Source organism: Aphis gossypii, chromosome 1, assembly GCF_020184175.1.
Source record: "Aphis gossypii isolate Hap1 chromosome 1, ASM2018417v2, whole genome shotgun sequence".
In the NCBI taxonomy this organism is placed as follows: domain Eukaryota; kingdom Metazoa; phylum Arthropoda; class Insecta; order Hemiptera; family Aphididae; genus Aphis; species Aphis gossypii.
In genome coordinates, this window is record NC_065530.1 from 56802554 (window position 1) to 56818460 (window position 15907).

The 15907-nt window shown below is 26.2% G+C and overlaps 1 protein-coding gene across 2 annotated transcripts in view; it reads right to left on the reverse strand.

Moving 5' to 3' along the window:
* LOC114119626 (ras-related and estrogen-regulated growth inhibitor-like) overlaps window positions 1-15907 on the reverse strand; it is a 76663-nt gene that overhangs the window by 50535 nt on the left and 10221 nt on the right. For both annotated transcript variants that reach the window (XM_050203762.1, XM_050203766.1), the window contains exon 3: window positions 3165-3221. In XM_050203762.1, coding sequence (XP_050059719.1) covers window positions 3165-3221 — 57 coding nt within the window. The remainder of the gene's footprint in view (window positions 1-3164; window positions 3222-15907) is intronic.

Here is a 15907-nt window from a genome sequence, read left to right on the forward strand (position 1 = left end):
TTTTATGATTTAAGTACTACAGCGCGGTGAATTGTACACATACCTAATAGTATAATCTACCATTAATCCACATATCTTAGAGTGGTGAGGAGAAGTGCTAAAATATTGTTGAATACAATTTAACTCATATAGGTAACAGGTATTGAGATATATCCAGAAAATGTCTTCCGAAATCGTAGAAGGTTATAAACAAATAAATATTGAGGGGCGTAAAAAAGAAAATTGAATCATTCGCCAACTAAAAGTTACATTATTGGATTGTGAATACTTATAATATCACTTAAAATTCAAACGAATTATATCTATACTTGTAATTTTTAATTCCAATAGCTATCAGTTACTGCCTCTGCTGGTAAGGTCATTCAATAATAATAATAAATCTATTTATCCACTCGCGGCACGTTTAAATAACATTACCAGCTATCCTATTCATAAACATACAATAATTGTATAATTATTAATTATTATTATTATATTGATTCTGTGTGCTAGTTTTGTAATATATTAAAGTTATAAACCTACATCGTTCTCTATACCTCTGCTTTCATCTTATATATCATACGTAAATAGAGGGTTTGTACGGAGAGGGTTATATGAACGAATCTGAACCTGCCTTAAACATAAAACGTATTATCGATAGTGATTACGTCCAATCACGAGTGTTTACAAATGTTTATACGTTCCCGGTGCTAGCAGTTGAACCACTTGATCGGAGTTCTTCATCAAAGTCCGATGTACGCGCGCTAGTACCTAGCTATAGTATAACAATTAACAATATTTACTGTATGTACCGTGGTACCTAAGTATATACACTGCGCCACTGCAAGTATTATGTTTACTCATCAATTTCGATGACCGTTCTCGTATCTCGTACATAGTATAATAAATTATAATATTATACAATAGATATTTATATATATATATAGGGTTTCATGTTATAATATTATACAATAATACGTATAGACTACAGGTATACTATAATATGTCATACGGACTAGTCGCAGAGCCATCATCAACGGCGGCGACTAACGAGTTCGGCATTGAACTCAAAAGACATTTTTTCCTCTTTATACTAGTTATAATTGACCTAGATTCAACGAGTATGCCTATGTGCAGTATATTATTATGTATTTATACATGTTTACACAGATAACTGACCATACACAGCGGATATAGCATGAACAATACAAGTACAGTAAGTACTATACTCACCACCGAAAAGATAACGATCGTAACCCGAAGCAAATATACCGATTTCGCCCAACATATTCTATACAGTTTATGTGCTCTTTCACAATATGGTAGTTCTCTGGGTCAGTATTGGGCAAACACGCTCTAAGTTTAGATTAGATTTTAACCGATGATCGGAGTTTACAAAATATATATATATTCTAAACATTGTTTACATTATTATATTATAGGTATTGATCAATACAAATATTGAATATTCTAATTAATTTGAAAAATTAAAAAAAAAATTAAAAGAAGAGGATGTATTTCCAGAAATAATCTCATCGATACATTTAACTTTTACTTTTTAGTATTTATTAGTTGTATAGCCGCCAATGCGGAGTGACTGCAACAGCGCAACTCAAGCAATAGTATGTATATAATAAACATAATAATATAAGAAATTACCTGCAGGCTGCAGCTATAATAATAATATGTAAAAAAAAAGTTTGACTGGCTGCATGCAAATCGAACAGAGAAAGAAAAAAAATCAATCTCGATCACAATAATGAACTATGTATAGTACCTATATATATTAATATATGTGTTTGCGTGGCCACCCATTCAAAAATATAATATTATTGTGCTGTGAACAATATTTGTATGTATAAAGTGTAAACCATGTACTATATATATAATATGTATATTATAAAATGTTATGAGGAATCGCGAGCACGCGGGCGTGATAGCCGCTGGCTTTGCTTGCGTCGAGTAATTCTATATAAATATATACACACAATACATACAATATATAATATAAATGCACATATACACTGCAACAGTACGGTATACGTATACGCGCGACCGCTCATTGTTTTGAAAAGTGATATCGAAGTAGACGTTTGAAACGCTCCGTATGCATAATAATGATAGTAATAATTTATCCGCAGGAGGTTCGGTAGAATGAGTATGTAGGGTAATTTGGTAATTATTTTAAAAAAATATCGAGATCCAGAGGTGTCATAAACATAATAATAATGTATTTGACTATCCGTGCGCCTGGTGCATTGCTGCAGAAGAAGAAAATTTCTTAAGCGCGTAGGCGCACATAATCAAGAGTGTGAGGATTTAAACGATTTTACAACGCCGACTTTTTACGACCTTTTTTTTTAATGTATACGATTATTATGTAACCCCACTGTAGACCAGTTATATATTAATTCTAGTTTCGTGTGCGTACAAATATAACAGTAAAACTCGAAGATAAAACTGTCGAAACCTAAATAATTAGTAAATGCGTTGGCACCAAAAATAAATATTTTAGGTTTAAGCCCATTCGATTTTGAATAAAATTATACATCAACGGTTATAAGATGGGTACTTATATTGCAGTCACTACACAGAAGTACTTAGTTTTTAGTTTTTAAAGAAATGCGTGGACGTAACATAAAAGGTAAATAACTCGTTAACGCATACCTATCTATAGATCTAGTTATTAAAATGAATCTTACAATGGTATAAAACTTTTTTTAATCAAATATATTTTTGTCTAATGACCATAAAATCTACTATATGGTGTTGAACATAATGATTTTTCCATCACTTGCTATCTAATATATCAATAATTGTCTTAAACTCTTAAAACGTATTAAAGTTGACTATTTCATTATAATATTGTATAAGTGTATAACCAAACATAATAATCAGAAACTAAAACGATAATGTAGAAAATTTTATTATTATTTACCCGGAGTTACGAATAATATTTAAATAAATATAATATACAAATAAACAATATACAATATACAATATTATACTGTTATATCTAATATCATTGTGTTAAAATAAGACGTGTCACTACTGCACTATATTAAACCCATATACTCTGTAGCGATCTACAGTACCCAATTACGTTCATTGGTCATTATTTCAATATTAAAATCAATGTTTTTCCTACTAATAACATATCATTATAATATATCATTAAATCTTACCTGTGTTTGAACTGTATTCTCCGATGTATCTCTTTGTCAGGTATCGAACAGTGACAGCTGTAACAAAATAAATATAAATTAATAAACTCTTCTAGTTCAACATATTTAAACTGTATTATAACAAATCAAAACAAATTCGTTAAAAAATGTATTATTTGTAATTCATCACATATTACATAGGTATATAGTAATAATAATATAATGTAATATAAGTAATAGGTATAACCGCGTTTTACTATACAACTAGGTATACTAAAGTATATTTTAATAATTATAAGTACCTTATACGGTAAATATAAATAACCGAGTAAATTATGATTTAATTTTTTGAACAATTATAATTTATGAATATAATGACGTGAAGTTTCAGTGTTATTATTTATTACCAAAAAAAATAATGTACATTTGTTTTTGAATAATCATTATCAATACTCATTTCCTTATTTATATGTTTGTACACCTCCCATGATGTATTTAGTTACAAGTTACAACTGAGTAGTTTGTTTTACTCCATGCACCAGCAACTGTGTGTTCATTAATAAGCATAAATATTAAAGACGTATAATATCTATTAATACAGAACAAGTCATAATTTTCAATTATGGTTTCATATTAAATAGTAATGGTACATTATAAAACTTAAAATAACACATTTGTTTAAATTTACAAATTTAATAGGTAATATGAATACTGCTACCTATAATATAATACAATGTATAAAATGGAAGGCAATTTTTTAAAACGCGTAGTCAAAACAAGATTTTATCAGTTACGGTCACCGCGTATACACGCTCATCATTACAGGATTATAAGGAAAACGGTACGCAGGACTCCATCAGTTTCGGTTCATCAACAGTGATCGATATTTTAGACTATAGCGTAATTTTAAGCGCCGGACATCAATTATATCCATCGCACATTACCTTTATTGCATATTGTTTTCAAGCTATCTGAACAGCAAAAATTAACACGGAGTGACATTTACTATGCGTTTTAACTGCCAACGGGTGCATTTTGGGAGTGAAAAACTGAACTATAAAATAATAAATAACACAAGAGCGTGTGTCTCAATAATAATGCATTAATGTGTGATAAATCCGAGATCTATACAGGTATATTATATTATATACATATAATACGTTGCGTTAACATATATACAGAAGGATCTGACATTTGAATACTGTATAGTAAATATACGCTGCGGTTTGCCGGGTGGCATTACTCACCACAACCTTCTATATTATTAAAATTCAATAAAATGATTACCTATTAATGTTCAACGTATAATATGTATATGTGCAACGACGTCATGTAAACATATATAATATCAATAAGAGTCGAAATTTCATTCAATACTTTTATAGTTTGTCTGTGTAATCGAATCAGTTTTCGTGTTACGATACTTTTGTACTGCGTACGATCGAATATCGTATAAGAGAGAGAAAAAAAATGTTTTTTTTTTTTTTGATTAAACAAATTATATCATTCTATATTATTATTATGCTACTACCTATCCACCATGATAATTATATCATGCATTAGCATTATGCATTAATCATTAGAAATATAAATTATTGCACTAAAAAATTGCAAAACATATTATAAATTTAAAGGAAATGCCACGCAAGAGGTTTAACATATTACTAGTTATAATATACTATATTATTATTTACACACAAAAATAAATACCAAAATTAGTGAAATTACATATTTGTTTTAATTTAACAAATATTTTTCTTACAAGCTACATTTTATATGTTCAAGTAAAATGTGAAACTTCAGAATAAACAATATACACAGTATGTATAGAGAGATATTATATTGTAATAGTACACTGTGGGTTATTGAAAACAAGTATACCGTTTGATAATTTATAAATATATAATATATTTAATATGTATAGTAGTTGACAATTTATTTTCTCATAATAAAATTATTCAAAGTGGATGATTCAAGTATTTGTATAGATAGATCACCTCTTAATATTTCAAGAAAATACTTAATAGAGTTTGTCTTAAAATAATATTAATTATTAAAGCAAAATAAATAATTTGGCTATTAATTATATTTTACAAATTATAGAAGTAAGTTGGTAGATATTAAATCATTTTAGTGTAATATGTTATTTTTCGTTTGAATAAACGACAAAAATAAAACCAGTTAAGAATCTTTCCTATTTTTTTTTTTGTTTTTAACTAATTTATTTAAAATAAAAGTATGCGTTACTTCTACGTTTAAATGAATATTTTTATTTTATAAATTCAACTTCATTGCATATCATACATCTTATATAGCATTGAATATCACAAGACCACATTTATAATACTACTCTTGTATATGTAACGACATACGTTATAACATGTCAACAATAATGCACACTCATGAATTACTTTCATCGTGTAATATTTTGTATCAAACATACTAATTGTGTACGTAGGTTTACATAAATACTGCAGCTAAATAAATAATAATAATAAAAACTCCATGTAATATCTTTAAATGGTAAAATAATTTGATCGACATAAACAAAAATTTGATTAATGAATTAAACTGTTAGGTACCTATATAATATGTAGGTACATTCTGGTTTTTAAATTTAAACTCGACAGACAACGATACATACTTTAAAAACAAATGAACTATAAATATGTATTTATCAATTAAAAAGGTCAACCGCTTGTTTGCATTTATCTAACAGGAAAATATTTAAAAATTCTAACAAGTTTCCATGAATCGAGTATATAAAACAAGAATATAAATATTAAATAAAAGTACCTAGTTAAATAATACCTATATATTATATATACATGGTTGATAACTTTAAAATAATATATTTTGTGTGTACTTATATTAATTTGTTTTACTATATTAAATACGAAATTATTATTGTTTAGTAAACAAAGTAAAACAGTTTTATTAATGAATCTGATACTTTTTTACTTAAACTCAATATTCATAAGTTGCTATTATATTATACAATTAATACTGTCGTACTAAATATAATATTAAATAACAGTGAGAAATCTTGACCGGTTGTAATTAATGGCATGAGTAATGCATATTTATATGGTTAGAGAATACGAGTAATGTACAAAAAAAAAAAAATTGTAACTTATTAAGCATTTCAAAATTTGATGACAATATTAAAAAAATATGTAAAAGCGTAATTTTTATTTTAATGAATTGTAATATAATATACATACATTATAAACGTAAGACTACGATGAATAATTTATTATTTTAATTGTATTAGTGTGATACAAAATTTAAAAAAAATTAGGAGTTATAATAAGGTATAAACACTTAAATTGTTGTAAAGTAACATAAGACAGTATAAAAACAATTAAAATAGTTTTAAAGAGTTAAACAAAAAAACAAAATGAATAATACGTTAGTTAAATACTATAAAAATCTGGCGACCTGCAGTCATATGCATTTATAATTATAGCTTAATTATTTGTGGTAGTGGTACTACCTACAAAATGCTTAACGTAAGTCTTACGCTAAACAAAAACCAGGTCATTTCAGATACTGACCTTGTACTATATTATATTATGTATCCTAGAATTTGGTAATCTTCAAAAGTTTTCATAAACTCGGTCATCCTTTATTATTACAACAAATATCACCTTACGCCCGAGGGAGGCTACATGTTATATACATTATACATATGTATAATATAGAAATATATTTCCTAGTTTTCCTTCAATACAATATCACCCACATATATATAGTTGGCTGAGAAAAAAACGGGTCAAGGATCTGAAAGGTCTGGGTCGGAAAAAAGTACAACAACGAATACTCGAAGAAAATAAGATATCACTTTCTACATAATATAATATAATATTATTATTATACTGTCAAGCCATAATAGTTGTTTATCAGAAATGTATTTGACGGATAATAGAATATTAGCTATAGGTAATATAATGGTAAAAGTAAAATAATTTTCTTTTTTATACTTCTCGTACGTCATAATGATGCGTATGTTGTTTTGAAATCTCTTAGAATAGTAAGGACCATGCGGACACGTCTTATGTACAGATGGAAAATCAGTAGATACGTTCAAATGTACAATATATACTCCTATGGATTTATGTGATGTGCATATACGTATAAATATTATACATAATATAAGCCGTTATGTTCAGACGTCAAAGATAAAATTTCTTTAATTTTCAACAAATGTCGTTTTGAGATTGATTATCAATGGATAGGTTGATTACAGAGATATTAGAGATATGAAAATTTACTTCGATGATAATTTATATTAAATCAAAACTCTAGAGTTTAAAAAAGAAAAAACAACTGTTATCAGTGATTTAATCTATATAACTCTTATAAACAACAATTCAAAATCATAAATATCATAAACAATACTTTAATAAAAAAATATATTAACACTAAATGCTATAGTGATTGTGCAGTTTATAAAGTGATCCATCAACTATAAAAATATTTTATTTAATAGATTATGTAAGGCTTATTTAATCCTTGTAGTAGACTTGTACGGTACAAGTTGTACCTACTTGTAAAGGGCGTATTCTATAATAGGATTATAGAAATTTATACTATATGCTATTTTTTTTCCAATGTTTCTTAAAACTATATCTTTCGCTTTACTCTCGTGCATTAAAATAGTATTCACAAGTCACAACATTATAAATATTGCTATAACTTTATAAGATATCAAAATAGATAATAAACCGATTATACATTCGCAATAATGCTTATAAAAATTTAAAAGACCTAACTAGACTTTAATGTTTTAAGTATATCACAGTATTAAACTGTAATGTTATTGATTGACATTATTATAAATATAACGCATGCAATATTATACGTAAAATATTTTAAAATATACATTTAAATTATTACTTTTTTTTTTCAAATTCAAAATGTTATACACGAAGTATTGTCTGAGTACAATCTACAGAACTGTAATATTTACTTAATTAGCTAATAAAAATAATAATAATATAACATAAATTTAAAATTCCTAGAAAAAAAATAGTTTGTTATTGGTAATTTCTAAGTACATGATATCACAAACATTTTATTTAAAATAATTCATTTACATGTTGAAATGATTTCGATGCCTATTAATAGATACTTATTTAAATTTTTATGAAGTTTAAAAAAAGTATAATATAGGTAGGTATTAAAAAATTACTTTAGACAAGTTACTTTTTAACTTGGGTTTTCACTATGAAGTATTATAGGTACCTTACAAAAAACAATTTAATCTCCAGCAGCAAAATATTTAAAAATCTAAGTTGAAGAAAAATAACAATATATATAATACGTGCTAGAATTTCTAAATAATTGATAGTATAATAATTTGTTGAACTGTTTTCTGAATAAAATTAAGAAACAAAACACATTTTATACAAGCAATTCATTAAGACTTAATATAAAAATACTTATATACATTATAGTATTGTAGTATTATACAATATATTTAAATTATTATTATCATAATATAAGCAATAATTATGGACTAAATGGATTGCTGTAAAACAAACATTTCGATTTAGATCTAATTTTCATGTACAAATATATAGAATGTGTATATTATATTAATAACAGCGGAAACTATAATGAATAGTTGTGTGTATAATGTCTATAAATGCAAGAGGTCAGGTTAACATAATTTGTATACATTTTTTTTCAATAACACAATGAATCATTTTTTTCTCATATTATATTTTGTACTTAGTCTATTCTACGGTTGCGTGATTGTTTACTCCTTGTCCTTTAAAATTTCGCAGTATCCCCATTGTTTTATTAAAAGATAGTAAAATATTTATTGTTTACGTTTCAGATCGTGTTCACTGTTCAACAGACATAATAATACAGGGATTTTGCTCAATAGCAGTTTTTCACTCATGACTCTCCACTCTTTAGTTCTATTATCAAATTATAATGAAGAATATATTATTTTATTGAAGAAATATGGTTTTTTTTCTTGGTATAGGTCCTCTAAGAGTATTAAGAAAAACAATGGATACTGTCGTCCCTCGTATCGACTACCGACAACTGTTGATAAAAGTTGATGACATAGAGTTAACGACTATCGTCGCTTATTCTCAATACCTAATCACTACTTTGACGTGTTTCATTGAAAATTACGTTTAAAATATTTAATATTTCTACACAACTATTCTATATCGAAACAAGTGATTTCGACAGCTGGTCTTTAAATAAAATCCTATAGTTAAATGTTTTTAAACTGAAAACGACCAAGTACCTATCGACTATCCTAACAATTGGTGTATACCTATCATTATTAGATCCGTTGACCGTTATTATAATTTTATAAAAGGCAATATTTTAATTCAATTAAAATCAACCCATACAAATTAAATAAGTTTCTATTTTAAGATAATTTTTAGTTTAAATTCTATTAATTCAGCTGTTTAAAATCTAACGTCTCCAAGATTTTTGAACACGTATTAATTAATAATTTTAATACATAACAATATACAATGTAATTAGCAATTTCCCACACAATAAACATGATATAATTCTATGCATTAAGCATAGATATATTAACTACTTAGTTACCCAATTGTTATAGTACCTATAAGATAATGAACAAACCTTTAATCGTTTGTTTATAAATTATAACCTATATGATGAGCTTATGTATCACGTATAATGTATATTCTATAGGTATTACTTAAATTAAAAATTATTACGTAACAAAGAAACATGTTAGTTTATTAGGTAGATATATCTTTTGTCATCTTAAAAACAGCACTTTCGATTTGGCTATATTCTCATAAACTTCTCCGTTATTAATAGAGTGGTATTAAAAACAAGCTGTCAAAAAGTACTTTCTCATGTATGAGCAAAAATTTCGCATACTCGTATGAAAAAAAAAATATCTGACCTTTACAGATAATCCGAAAAAAATATTCATCAGTTGATCTCTTACCTAGTATAATATGTATTATTATTTGAAGCTCCCTAATATTTAACATGAATTACATATTAAAAAACAATTTTCAAAACATAAGTATTGAACACCAACATAAATACATAAGTATTTGTTAATTTTTAAACCGACATATAAAGAATTCTTGTATTAGGTACTTATACGCTTTATACCACCATATATAATACTATAAATAAAAAATAAACAACACTACAAATTAAATTTAGAGTTGATAAAATTATATACCTATGAAATCGAGAATATAGTAATTAATAATTACTAATTAATATTTAAAATTCTAGATAATATACATCGTTTATTTTATATCAATTACTCGTATAATATAATGTAATATTTTTATGCATGGAAATATTTTCTAATTTACATTAACATAATTAATGTATTTAGATTACTTAATGAATTCACGACAACTATTTACTCTTATTATTTTAACTCTAATTAAGGCATGTTTAGACAAGTTAATGTCAAGTTGAATACCTACGTTATTGTGATAAAATATGTCAACAGTTTCGTATTTAAAATACAAATAAAAACGTTTAGTTAAAGATTTTTATCAAATAAAAATCGAATAATTAATGAATTTTTACTTCATCAAAAGTACATAAAATTAAAATATTAAAGTATTAGTGTAGTAATCAATCATTGTGACTTAACATTAATTTTTTTAACAATTCAAAGCTTGACATTTTTATATAAATTCCAAAAACATTGAACATATACAAACATGAATAGAACACAAACTTAATGTTATTAATTATAGGCATTAATTCTAATGATCTGATCATATGACAGTTCATAATACAATTATTTATTAACAATGTTAGAAATATAGAGAATAATAAATTAATGTACATACTTAACAATAAAGTGAGCAATATTAAAATGAAATGCAAAAACAAAAATCCAACAAAATTTTTTAGTATAAGTTACGAGTAATAAACCTGCTGATATTCTGTCTACTCCAGATTTGAGAATGTGTTTAAAATAATAAAGTTGTGAGAAATACATTTCATTATCCAATACCACGGGATGAAACCATTTTGAACAAATGTCATACTATTATGTACCTAATCAAGATTCAAGAGCAGTTCCCTTTTTGAATTTCAATATAATTTTAATTATAATCTTTCATTTAAACATTATATTATATGATCTGTATAGAAGCACTACAACGTAAGGAGTCACTTTGAGTATATATAAATGACAATGTAGTACTATAAATTATATAATTCTAAGAACTAATTACATAGTCGATGTTCAGGTAACAGTTTATTAATTTGTAGCACAAATATAGACCATCAAAGATTCGTTACATAACATATAAGTATGATATTTGAAACTATTATGCATGATGTTGGTTTTGATATTTATAATTGATGGAAAATTAACATCTAACTACTTAAACTAAGTAATTGACTTCAAAGAAATAATATTGTCAAATTAATTATAACCGATATAGCCACATAGGTATTCAAATTAAATTTGAAATTTTTAGTTCGTTACATAATAATATTTAAAGTTACTTATAAAGACTTTAATATTAGTAGAAATTGATTTCTAAAGAACAGAATTATTTCAGTTCTATTAAAGTACACATCAGTTTTCAGCAGGGTCTCAATGCAACATAATATGTAATAGGTACTTACTGAAGAAACACAAAATACCATGATATAGTATAGCATTGATTATAATGTGACTCAGATCTCACTATTAAAGCTAACATATGTAATAAATCTAATGACAGGTCAAGCTTTGGTTTTAAGTTTTTAACGATATTTTCTGTAGAATAAAAGCTAATAATTAAAATATAATTGAATTATTTTAGTTCTACAGATGATTGGTACCTACAATATTTTAAGAATAATAATATAGACAGTTATTATACTATAAATACTCCAAATTATTCTAAAAAAATATATCTTTTCTATTTTAAAATTACTATAATCAATGTGCAGTGTGCTTAGTATTTTTAAAATTCCAATACTATTACATACATAAATATACCAATGTGGATCAATTTCATAATAATTAAGATTAATATACACTTTGCATTATTTTCCGAAACTATAGCATACAATGATCGTGTTGTAATTTATAATATACTTTTTCATATACTTTTGAATCAGGATAAGAAAATTTTTATTTTACATATTTTAAAAGTTTTAGGCATATTTGAAATTGTTGAATCCAAAGTTTGAATTTCGAATTTTAATTTTAAAACTTTTTACTTGTATATATTATGATCTTTATATAAATAATATATCAAAATATTAAGAAGGCTCTCAAATTATATTATTACCGGTAAAAGCCTAAAGCTCTAAAATGATTAAATGATTAGTTTTGTCAGTAAAACTATTTTTAAATTTATAATATATTTAAATCATTAATTTATAAAATTATCGTTTTTACAAGTATATTCTTATAGCATTCAAATATGAAACTCTTCCAAACCTTCCAACCTAAAATTAATCCATGGTTTCCAGACAATTTGCTTTCCGCATGCAAATTATCTCTGCTTCATGGTTCATCAAAAAAAAAAAAAAAATCACCTTAATGATTTAAAACCCCAACATTCATTCATTAACCAAATTATACTACATTGATTTATTCATTCAAAGTTAACCTACGAGTATCATAAACCCGTTGATAAACAGACTTTCCACTTGTATAATCCTCGAAAACCCTCAACAACGACGTTACAAATGAAACTGGCTTAAAAATAAATGTCCCAATAATGGACACTGCTTAAAAGTACAAATATATCATACAAGTATTTAATAAATATATGTAAGCTAATAATACTATAATAATCAATTTAAAGAAGTATATCTACTATCTATGCCTACCAAACAATAGTTTTATTATGTAACTGTTGCGTATAGACTGCAGTCGACTATGTATACATCTATATCTGAAATAGGTATTTAGCTATAACTTAAATTTTATTAAAATACCTATAAGTTAAGCTACTAACATTATGATTAATTATTATTATTATTATCTAAGTAATTTACTTGAACTATTTAAAATAAATAAATAATGTAAAGTAATTTATTTTCTATAATAGGTATGTTATTTGCGCGAGTATTATATAATCACGTAGTATATAAACTCCAGAAAAATGTAAATATTTATTATTTATAAATGACTAGTGTATATTATGTCATAATTATCATAATTCATTAATTCTACTAAATAAGAGTATTATGTAGGTACTATGTAGGTACTTATAATTAATATGAAAATTGTGAAGAACAAATATTGAAATTTTAAAAATTTAAGCTTTGAAAATAGAGAGTGGGGCACTGAAATGAATCTATTTAACTTTAAATTCTAGGTTCTTGAAGGATATTTTCTAGAACATAGAGTTAAAAATATTATTGTTTAATGTTATAAATATCATAATATGTTGAACTAATAGTTTATACATGTATAATGTATACATCACAATATTAAGATTTTTATTATGTCAATTTTGTGCTATTAAATTCCATGAAATTAGCATATTATGTTTCACAGCATTCCAATGTACTCAAAGATGTTATTATAAAATATTAACCTACATTTAAGTTATCTTAATTTCTAAAGAATTATTTTAAAAGTTTAGTAAAATGAATAAGAAAAATTACAATAGTGTTAAAAAAAATGTAAACGAATTAATAAAAGTTTGATATTCACAGCAATCGTTTAACTGAATCTATCGATTATAAGGACTTGTAAATTTTAAAAACACTGCATACTACGTACGTTGTACACACCTATGTAATAAGTAGGAAAAATTTTAATCGGCTTCGTAGCTATAAAGGAATATAGGTTAGTTAAAACTGAAAGAAATTATATTGCAAGCGGAAGCTTAAATAAAAAAAAATAATAATAATACCTTCATTAATATATCTCCCGTAATATATCGCCACCAACTATCGTAGGTAGGTATGTCAATAATAATAATCGTTATCGGCTCAATTAGGAAAAAAATTCTAAAATAAATATATAGTATAAAATACTAGTTTTTATAAACATATTATTTAAGTGATTTATGCGTTCAATGATTTTTATTTTTAATCGTAATTTATATTATAACAACGACAAAATATACATAGCCATTTATGCGTGAGAAATCCACGCGTTATACATATCTACTAATATTATTAAAATGCGTATATTATTGTACATTTGTACACACGAAGGAAATAAAAAAAAATCAGCAAACCGGTCCTTGTCTGGTTCGTCAGCAGCGAAAAACGGGACTGACCGACGAGGAGCCCCGAGGACGTACGAAATAGGAAATCGGTCGATTTTTATCTTTAACCGAAGAGATGTATAAAAAAGAACTCTCGGGCGATTATCATCTTCTCTCAGTCGAGTGCATTCGGTTTTGCAACAATCGATTATTATTATTATTATTATTATCATTATTATTATGATCATTTATCGTTGTACGGCACGGCGCGACTAAAGACCGGATTATTATTTTTATTTGTACCGTATGCAAATCGCGCGCTCCGGGTGACGTTTAGACCCTGTAGGCAATCACCGTGAAGCCGCAGCTACCGCCAGTCTCCCACTCTATGGCAGCCGCTTCTCTTTCATATTCTTTGAATTACACATTTGATACCGCATTGCCGCCGGAAGCCGGTTGCGAGCGTGCGACGCGTCATTTCGCACATTTTAAATTTGTGCACACGCACAATATGGTATATATCTACCTAAATAGTAACCGTACACTCTTATTATGTACACTGTACAGGTATAAGTATAATATTATAACAACGTTACATTCGATTCAAGTTTTTTACGGCCATTCAAAATAATTAATAATAACATTCACGAGTAGAGATAATTTTATTGATTCGGAGCAATATAAAAAAAGAGATTTTTCTGGAGGGAGTTAATATCCCTCTAAAGTCTGTCTAACCCTCCGCCCTACTCGAGGTAGATAGTGACAATTAAATTTTCACAAATCGCATATTAACCTTAAATTACATTTACCTACATTTTACCCTAATATTATAATTTGAGTATAACTTATAAAGCACAGCGTGCTTGTTATATATATTTATATTCTATATATTGTGTAACAAATTCAAACGTCAGTCACTTAAAATAACGAGAAAAATCAGTGTGCAAGACACACAGTGCCCACACATATTGGTAAGTTCATGCACCCGTGACGAGATAAAACGTCAACATCCTTTTTTCGGTTTGCAGCGTAATGAGTATTATATACCTACGCAAACGATATATTATATATTGTTTACTTTACCCCACGAGTTTGTACGCCGAGAATCGTATATATTTATACATATAATACGGAATTATGTGCCAAATGGCGTGGACAAAACACTCAATTTGAAAATACAAAAATATCTATATCGCATACAATATATACATATATTCTAAACGTCAATTAGCTCACATTTAAAAGCGCGTTGTTACTTCACGCGCTAAAAAAAATCAAATAGGTATCATACATACTTATAACTTGTGACATGAATATAAACGCATACCTACATGGTTATATGAATAGTAATTATATATTCGTAAATATTATAATACATCAATATAAAACACCGAAATTACCGTAATTATTCAACCGGTAGATAATTTTTAATAGGGTCATAATATAACAAGTCGAAATTCATCTAACCATCTAAATACATACGAGTCTCGCTATAATTTAATAATATAATCTTAAAAATGCGTTATTTAATATTATTTTCAATTCACATACCTTCACAATTAGTTCACATGCATTTATATAGGTAGAATATGATTATTCGCT